General features: G+C 37.1%; 1 protein-coding gene across 1 annotated transcript; it reads right to left on the reverse strand.

The window, feature by feature from the left end:
- LOC109234950 (auxin-responsive protein SAUR50-like) lies at positions 305-1,018 on the reverse strand. The gene has a single exon (XM_019400986.1). The coding sequence runs from the start codon at positions 970-972 to the stop codon at positions 520-522; it is 453 nt and encodes a 150-aa protein (XP_019256531.1). The 5' UTR covers positions 973-1,018; the 3' UTR covers positions 305-519.

Raw genomic sequence — 10,322 nt, forward strand, 5'->3', positions numbered from 1 at the left:
TTATGAATTGTATGATTACTACATAAGATTTTTTCTTTTGTTATGGTCATATATAATATATTAAATAAAAAAAAGAAATTCTAAGATATTTTGGCAAAGTTACTCATGAATCAATATTTTGGGCTAAACATTAGCTCAACTTTAAATGAGTTGGGTCAAGATGAGCTAAATTCAATAAATAGGCGGGTCAATAACCAGCCAAACTTTGAGCGAGTTGGGCAGATCATTTGGTCTTGAGCCAAATTTGACAGCTACAAGAACTATATATTACTAAATTGAAGTTGTAACTTGCAGGACAATCATGAAATAGAAGCTACCATCTTAAGGCCAGGATCTATTATCTCTCTAGACAGCTCCTCGTCTAACAATCAAGAACAAGAGAGATACAACACTTGCATTCAAGAAAACCAACCCTAAGATAGAGGCTCAATATGATGAGTTAATCGAAGTTCTGAGGGAGACTGAAAGGCGCAAATTGAGCTAAAATATCTTAGCTTGTTTATTGCTCCATGCATTTTTTTAACAACTTTTCACCATACTTGAACTCCAATTAACACCATTATTGTTATTTAATCTTGATTGATTATTCCCCAAGATTGTCTCAAGTTCACTTGGCCTGCATGGTAATGTAAGTGCACCTTCATGATCAAAACCATACTCCTCAGCAGCTTGTTCCAAAAGCATCAAAAATGAAGGGTGTGTTAAACAGCTCAATGGCACCACAAATCTCTTCTTCAAATACTCATCTTCATCAACTGCAATTACTGCAAAATGCCCTTCTTTAACATCTTCTGGAACGTTACATGAACGCGGAATACTTCGTGCACTGGACTGTCCTTTTTTTTCCTGACCATGATCAAACTCTGCTGCAAGTTTCTTCACCAATGAAAGACTCCTTTGTAACTTCTCCACCACTATTTTTAGATTCACTATCTTGTTCTTTTTCTTCCCATTGGTTCTAGCATTTGCCATTATGATAAAACAATAAAATATTATATTTTTTCTTTGATATTTTGATGCTAGGGCTGGAGGCTTTTGTAGGGTTTTCTTTTGTGTGCTTTTTCTAAGTATGTTACATAGCTTATATATAGTGTACGAGTAAGAAGGCAGAGTTGAGAGATAAGGTCGAAAAATGGACTTAGTTGGACCAACTTTGGTGTAAATATGGGGAGACCGAAGCATGTGAATGAAGTCCTATGAAACGTCCTCTCAAACCAGTCAACACATAATTGGAACTACATGTAGGTCCTAATATATACCTCCAATTGTATATTGAGACTAGTTTTTCAGTTTCCCTATTCAGCCATTTTTCTCTTTAGTACGAAATCTTTCTTTCCTACTTATTAATTGGTTCTTGCTTAATTAATCACTTTCAGCAGTGGCGGAGACGTACTTTAACAACATTTTCTTAAAAGAATTAGGGATCTTTACAAAAATATCTGGTTAGATATTCATAGATGATATGTTTTAGTTGGTATACATGAATTATATACTGATTATATATAATTATACATATTATACATAAATTATACATACATGTGCCGGTTATTTTTAGTTTAAGCTTGTAGGTGTACATATTATAGGAGACCAATTTTTGACACAGATTCGACCTAAGGAGGCAGAGACACAATAGGAGCAAGGCGGGGAATTCTTCTACGAGTTTTTCCTTCCTCTTCCTATTTTTCATTGTTGGTTATGACTTTTAGTATTGTAGTTTTACATACTACTATGAATAGCTAATTTGTTATCTAGGGTTTTGATGGAACCTTTTGTAGGATAAATTCTTGTTATGTTTTTATATAATTGAGCCGTAGTATTTTCTCTATTTGTTCAACTATATTATTCTTGTGGTTGATTGAAGGGCCCTCAATTAGTTGTGCCTATTTAGTATGTATTACTCGGGAGAGAGTGCATATTTAGGTAGTTGTTGAACAACATCACTCCCGACGTATGTGAAGAATCAATAACCAAGGGTTTAAAGGTGGGATTAGGGATAACGAAACCTTGGGTGCGATCTAAGTGAGCTGTAATTAAAGCCAGCTAGCGTAACTCGGGAGAGTATGTCTAGTAAATTGTCGTAATTACTCGGGAGAGAATTACAACACGCAGAGCGCTCATGATCGTAAAGAATACTTAGGCAAAATTATAGAAGACATAGCGGGAAGGATTCCGACAATCGGGGAAATCATAACTCTAGACCTCCTTAATCTTTTCTCCAACCTGTAGTATCTCTAGTGTTAATTTATTATTTTAATTTGTTAGTTAGTTAGTTAGTTAAACACAAGAATCTTAATATCTATAAGTTAGGAATTGTTAAAGCTTGTATTCTTGGTGATGGTGAACAACTGTAGCTAAGCCTTAGTTCTGTGTGGGATTCGACTCCGGACTTTTAGACCGGATTATATTTGCAGCGACCGTTTATCCTTTTTAGGATGAGAGTTGGGCGTGATCAAATTTTGGCGCCGTTGCCGGGGAACTAACGGTGTAGTTGTAGGTGTACATATTGCTAGGTTTCAAGTTTGAACTTTTATTTTTATTTTTTGTATTTGTTTTTTTTGTTTTAATTATTAATTTGAGAAATATGGCATCTTGGAATTATGAGAGTTTTGATGTTGGTAATTCTACTTTTGATCCTTCTTATGCGTTTAGTGGAGGAAACCACCCTGGGCAAAATTATCAAAATATTCCCGAGAGCGAGTTATGTGCACCAACTCAATCTTATGTATGGAATGTGTGCGATATGTGTGGTGGTCAAAATGGTCACTTTTATGGTTGTGCTTATATTTCTTATCTTCCCCCAACCCCTTACTATGATGGTTCTACCTTTTCTTGTGAAGTTAACAGGAACAAAGAACATGGGGATGCAGACCTGAAGGAGATCAAGGATATGTTAAAGTGCCTTCTGAAACAAAATACTGAAAAACAATTGCAGATAGAAAGGCAAGAGGCAACTATTCGCAAGTTGGAGGCTCAATTGAGTCAAGTGGTTGGAGCTTTTAATGCTCAACAAGCCAATATTGAGGATAGTAGCCAAGGAGAGCATGAATTTGAGGTGTTAATTTGGGAGGTCAGAGTAGAACATCAACAACCTAGCCAACTACAATTTGAAGATGTCAACATTGAAGAAGTGAGACTAGAGCCAGCCAAGGACTTTGAGGGTATAAATTTTGTTGACTCTAGTATCATTGATGTTGAGGATGCTGAAAGTCCTGAAGTTCATGTGTGTGAGCGCATTGGTCCTCACTCCAAACATTTTTCTACATTGTGCTTGGATGACGATATGAAAATAGAGTCATCCAAACCGATTGAGAAGTCAAGGAATGAGGAAAAAGGGGCCTACATTCTGAAATTTTTCTTGCCAGAAAGACAGGACTACATACCACATCGAAAAGCCAAGAAGTGTAGAATAGTACAATGGTTACTTGGGCTAATTATATTTGTTCCTCCACCCCTGGAGCATAGCCGAAAACGTGATGTCATATTGGGGGTTCAATTCATAAGCTCGAGGTGGAGGAAAAAAGTGACTCGCGTCGTGCCGCGACGTTAAATCAAGCGTTTGCTGGGAGGCAACCCAGCTTTATTGATTTCTTTTATTTTTTTCTATTTCTCTAATTGTATTATGTTTGTAGTGTCGATTTTTTATACAGGAGCATGGAAAGCAAAGCTATTGGAAGAATGCAACAGCAAACCAGATGGTTGGAACTAAGTGTGAGGTACCCACACGAAGGACCAAGCCTGGAAGAAGTCTGAGTACCCCATGAATTGTTAGTGCTTCGGCCTTTGGCCTACCAGGGAGTCTCTTTTACCCTTGTATTAGTTATGGTGTGCATTGGGGACAATGCACAATTTTAAGTGTGGGGTGAGGAGATTGTTTGGGTGACTTTTCATGCTACTTTAGCTGTGTTAGTTTAATTAAATATTTTTTTTAAATATTGGACTTTTCCCGACAATGGATCTATTAGACAATTTTCTTGAGGGATTTAAGTCTAAAGAAAAAAAAACAAAAAGATTTTTTTGTTAGGTAGTGTAGCAATTACCCCTTGGTTTTTCTTTGTGTCGCGGTTCTTTTTCAAGGGTTTTGTTTGAACCAGGTGTAGATAGTTTTTTTTTGGGGAGTAGGAGCCATTGTGTTATGTTTTGAATTGAAGCAATATCTCTTGACTTTGTTATGCCTTGAGAATAGTGAGTCCTTTGGTTGTGACACTTAGGCTCAGTTTTTGACTCTTGTATAAGTACGTTAAATTGTATGTTCTTAACTTTGCTCAACTGCTTTGACTAGAGTGTCTGGGTGATCCAATCTTGAGTGAGTCATGTGCCATGTGTGTGTGAGGTTTGGGTGTTATTCTGTGCATTGCATTTGATGCCTAGAACTTGCCCCGTGTGTTTGCAAAGCGAAATAGTAGTTTTGTTCAGTCTTGGAAGTGATATAGGCGTTTCTTTGTTGAGCCAGATATGTATATTTTACCCGCCTAATTGTTATGTATCGTAGTTAACCCCTTTGAGCCTGTAATCCTATTTCTTTGGCAATCACATTACAAGTCTTACCCATTTGTTTGAATTAACCATCTCTTTGAACCTTCTAACCTCTCATGAGCACTTGAATTGTTATGAACTTTTTAAAATTAAAATTGTGGGGTGGTTGGTTTGGCTTTTGAGTGGAACTAATGAAATAAGGAGAAAGGTGCATTGTTTTGAAAAAAGTAAGAGCCACTTGAATTGAAAAAAAAATAGTTGGATTGTTGAAAAAAAATCCTTGATAAGTGGTGGCTCTTGATGTAAGTGTGCTAAAAGAAGAATGGGGTAATATACACTGATGTGAAGGTGGAGTTTGGTTTGACATAAGCATGTGGTTTGAATGTTAAAGTATATGTATTAAAGTGCTTAGGGAGGTGTAGTCACTCTTATATCTAATGTAGCCTACCCGTCCCGCAGCCTACATTACAACCAAATAAAGTCCTAATTGATCCTAGATTGAATGAGCTCGACTAGTGGAGTAGTACACTACGGGCAAGCTTATGGTGCATCTTTTGTGGCATATGAATGTTATTTTTGAGAGTGAGTGAATTCTTTCTATCTTGAGTTCCTAAGTGTTCTTAAATTTTATTGTGTGGAACTACTCTCTTTTGTTGTGTGAGGACACTTGATTCATGAAGGAAAGGTAATGTCAGTGACCTCTATGTTAGAGTAAGTGGGTGAGTTGTGAATAATGCGTGGTACTTGTGAGTCAAATCTTGAGGTGAAGATGTTACGCTTTTGTGCTTAGTCTATTTTAAATATTCTTGGTGTGATGAGTTAGGAGAATTGTTTAAAAAAAAAGGTCGTGTCTATATAAAGTGTAGTTTGATTGCTCGAGGACGAGCAATGGTTTAAGTGTGGGGTGTTGATGATAGGCTATAATTACGTATTTTAGTCGCTTATTATACTCAAATTTACTGCACTTTAATTGAGTTTGAGCTTTAATCGCTAGTGTTTTGCACTAATGGTGTGTTTTATGCCTTGTAGGAGTGATTCCGAGCTATGTAGATGTTATAAAATGAATACAAGTGATTTGAAGCTTTGAAGTCTGAGTAAAAGCTCATGGAATTAAGCCGGGGTCGTGTTCGGGGGTCAACGGATGATAGTTGGAACAAACGAAGAATCGAGTAGGCATATTGCACACTGTCTAGTCAAATGTACATTACTTTTTGCTCAGAACTCCATTTGGATTCCACAACATATGGTTGGAAAGATAACTCAAAGGGCTATAACTTTCATGTTTTACGTTTTTCTAAATTCCAAACGGAACAGGGTGAAAAATGCAGTCGCAACCGCGATCGCGAACCTGGTCGCGAACTGAGGCAATGCACTGGTTAATATGCGCGGCCACTAGCGCGCTCACGAGCGCGGCCGCGCTAGTCCAGGCCTGGAAACTTGTCCCTTTTCACATTGGAGAAGGTATAATTATTATTGCCCAACCCTACTTGGTTATATACATGGAAAAATGGTATTTTGAGGGAGTTGGACATAATTTAGACCTAAGGAGGCTAAGGAGACCGGGGATTCGACCTAAGGAGTCAAGAACACACTGGGAGCAAGGCGGACAATTCTTCTACGAGTTTTTCACTTCCTCTTCCTATTTTTCATTGTTGGTTATGACTTTTAGTATTGTAGTTTTACATACTATTATGAATAGCTAATTTGTTATCTAGGGTTTCAACGGCGCCAAAATTTGATCACGCCCAACTCTAGTCCTAAAAAGGATAAGTGGTCGCTGCAAATATAATCCGGTCTAAAAGTCCGGAGTTGAATCCCACAGAGAACTAAGGCTTAGCTACAGTTGTTCACTATCACCAAGAATACAAGCTTTAACAATTCCTAACTTATAGGTATTAAAATTCTTGTGTTTAACTAACTAACTAACTAACTAATTAAAATAATAAATTAACACTAGAGATACTACAGGTTGGAGAAAAGATTAAGGAGGTCTAGAGTTATGATTTCCTCAATTGTCAGAATCCTTCCCGCTATGTCTTCTATAATTTCGCCTAAGTATTCTCTACCGATCATGAGCGCTCTGCGTGTTGCAATTCTCTCCCGAGTAATTACGACAATTTACTTCACATACTCTCCCGAGTTACGCTAGCTGACTTTAATTACAGCTCACTTAGATCGCACTCAAGGTTTCGTTATCCCTAATCCCACCTTTAAACTAGGGGTGTGCATTCGAATCGGTTTATCGATAAATCGAATCGATTATTTGTTATCGAAATCGAAATCGAAAAAATCGAAACCTTATTGAAACGATAACGATAAGCATATGTACAAATCGATAATCGATAAGGGTCAAAATCGAACGATAAATCGAATGCACACCCCTAGACTGTAGACACTTGTTAAATGAGTAATTACCTATTTGTGTAGATTAATATAACATACAGAATGTATATATATTCCGCTACTATTTTGAAAGCGGCTATACAATATTATTTTCCCTAATCTATACCCTTTGTTTTACCCTAAGTCCCTTACCCTATTATTTCCTCTACCACATTTAAGGAATGATCATATTTAAAGATCAAGGGAATGAAGTTCAAATTAATGGAAAACAGAATTAGCCGTGATGATGTGTTTTCTTTTGTTTTGTTTTTCTTATACCGCTGGAGTGTTGGGGGCATGCATCTGATCCCTTATTTAGTTTTGTTGCATGTGCTTGTTGACATAATTTTAATATTATAAATGGTGTTCGTCTTATTTTAGCTTCTTTTTGTCCATATTAGTTAGGCGCGTTTATAGCGATATACTTTCCGTGGAATCCCGCAAATTTTCTTATTGGTGTAATCGATAACCGAATCGATAAGCCCCCAAAATCGATAAATCGAAATCGAAAAAATCGAAACCTTATTGATACGATAACGCTAAGCATATGTACAAATCGATAATCGATAAGTAATTATCGATAAGGGTCAAAATCGAATCGATAAATCGAATGCACGCCCCTACTTTAAACCCTTGGTTATTGATTCCTCACATACGTCGGGAGTGATGTTGTTCAACAACTACCTAAATATGCACTCTCTCCCGAGTAATACATACTAAATGGGCACAGCTAAGTGAGGGCCCTTCAATCAACCACAAGAATAATATAGTTGAACAAATAGAGAAAATACTATGGCTCAATTTTATAAAAACATAACAAGAATTTATCCTTCAAAAGGTTCCATCAAAACCCTAGATAACAAATTAGCTATTCATAATAGTATGTAAACTAAAATACTAAAAGTCATAACCAACAATGAAAAATAGGAAGAGGAAGTAAAAAACTCGTAGAAGAATTCTCCGCCTTGCTCCCAGTGTGTTCTTGACTCCTTAGGTCGAATCACCGGTCTCCTTAGCCTCCTTAGGTCTAAATTATGTCCAACCCCTTAAAATATCGTTTTTCCATGTATATATACCCAGTAGGGTCGGGCCCAAACAATTATACCTTCTCCTAGACAAAAAAGAACACTTTTCTCGGGTTTGACTAGCGCGGCCGCGCTCGTGACCGCGCTAGTGGCCGCGCATATTGCCCAGTGTTCTGCCTGACGAGCGCGGCCTGAGCGCGATCGCGCTATTAACGCTCACTTTTCACCCTGTTCCGCTTAGAATTTGGAAAAACGTAAAACATGAAAATTGTAGTCCTTTGGGTTATCTTTCCAACCATATATTGTGTAGCCCAAATGGAGTTTGAGCAAAAAGTTATATCCATTTTACTAGACAGTGCGCAATATGCCTACTCGATTCTTCGTTCGCTCTAACTATTATCCGTTGACCCCCAAACACGATCCCGGCTTAATTCCTTGAGCTTTTACTCAGACTTCAAAGCTCCTAATCACTTGAATTCATTTCATAACATCTACATAGCTCAGAATCACTCCTACAAGGCATAAAATACACCATTAGTGCAAAACACTAGCGATTAAAGCTCAAACTCAATTAAAGTGCAGTAAATTTGAGTGTAATAAGCGACTAAAATACACAATTATAGCCTATCATCAACACCCCACACTTAAACCATTGCTCTTCCTCGAGCAATCAAACTATACTTTACATAGACACGACCTTTTTTTTTTAAAACAATTCTCCTAACTCATTACACCAAGAATATTTAAAATAGACTAAGCACAAAAACGTAACATCTTCACCTCAAGATTTGACTCACAAGTACCATGCATTATTAACAAATCACCCACTTACTCTAACATAGAGATCACTGACATTACCTTTCCTTTATGAATCAAGTGCCCTCATACAATAAAAAAGAGTAGTTCCACACAATAAAATTTAAGAGCACTTAGGAACTCAAGATAGAAAGAATTCACTCACTCTCAGAAATAACATTCATATGCCACAAAAGATGCACCATAGGCTTGCCCGTAGTGTATTACTCTACTGATCGAGCTCATTCAGTCTAGGATCAAGTAGGACTTTATTTGGTTGTAATGTAGGCTGCGGGATGGGTAGGATACATTTAGATATAAGAGTGACTACACCTCCCTAAGCACTTTAATACATATACTTTAACATTCAAACCCCATACTTATGTCAAACCAAAACTCCACCTTCACATCAATGTATATTACCCCATACTTCTTTAAGCACAATTACATCAAGAGTCACCACTTATCAAGGAATTTTTTTTTCCACAGCAATACAACTATATTTTTTTTTCAATTCAAGTGGCTCTTACTTGTTCAAAGAAGTGCACCTTTCTCCAATTTCATTAGTTCCACTCAAAAGCCAAACCAGCCACCCCTCACTTTAATTTTTACACAGCTCATAAACAATTCAATTGCTCATGAGAGGTTACAATGGTTCAAATAGATGGTTAATTCAAACAAATGGGTAAGGCTTGTAACGTGGTTGCCAAAGAAACAGGATTACAAGCTCAAAGGGGTTAACTACGATACATAACAATTAGGCGGGTAAAATATACATATCTGGCTCAACAAAGAAACGCCTATATCACTTCCAAGTCTGAACAAAACTACTATTTCACTTTGCAAACACATGGGGCAAGTTCTAGGCATCAAATGCCATGCACAGAATAACGCAAAACCTTACACACACATGGCACATAACTCACTCAGGATTGGACTCATCAAGACACTCTAGTCAAAGCAGTTAAGCAAAGTTAAGGTCATACAATTTAAGGTACTTATACAAGAGTCAAAAATTGAGCCTAAGCGTCACAACCAGAGTACTTACTATTCTCAAGGCATAACAAAGTTAAGAGATATTGCTTCAATTCCAAACACAATACAATGGCTCCTACTCCCTTAAAAAAAAACTATCTACACCCGGTTCAAACAAAACCCTTGGAAAAGAACCGCGGCACAAAGAAAAACTAAGGGGTAATTGCTACACTACCTAACAAAAAAATCTTTTTGTTTTTTTTTCTTTAGACTTAAATCCCTCAAGAAAATTGTCTAATAGATCCATTGCCGGGAAAAGTCCAATATTTAAAAAAATATTTAATTAAACTAACACAGCTAAAGTAGCATGAAAAGTCACCCAAACAATCTCCTCACCCCACACTTAAAATTGTGCATTGTCCCCAATGCACACCATAACTAATACAAGGGTAAAAGAGACTCCCTGGTAGGCCAAAGGCCGAAGCACTAACAATTCATGGGGTACTCAGACTTCTCCCAGGCCTGGTCCTTCGTGTGGGTACCTCACACTTAGTTCCAACTAATGGTTTGCTGTTGCATCCTTCCAATCGCTTTGCTTTCCATGCTCCTAGAAAATTAAAAATCGACACTACAAAAATAATATAATAATAAAAAAATAAAAAATAAATAAAT

This window comes from Nicotiana attenuata, chromosome 11 (assembly GCF_001879085.1).
Source record: "Nicotiana attenuata strain UT chromosome 11, NIATTr2, whole genome shotgun sequence".
NCBI lineage: Eukaryota > Viridiplantae > Streptophyta > Magnoliopsida > Solanales > Solanaceae > Nicotiana > Nicotiana attenuata.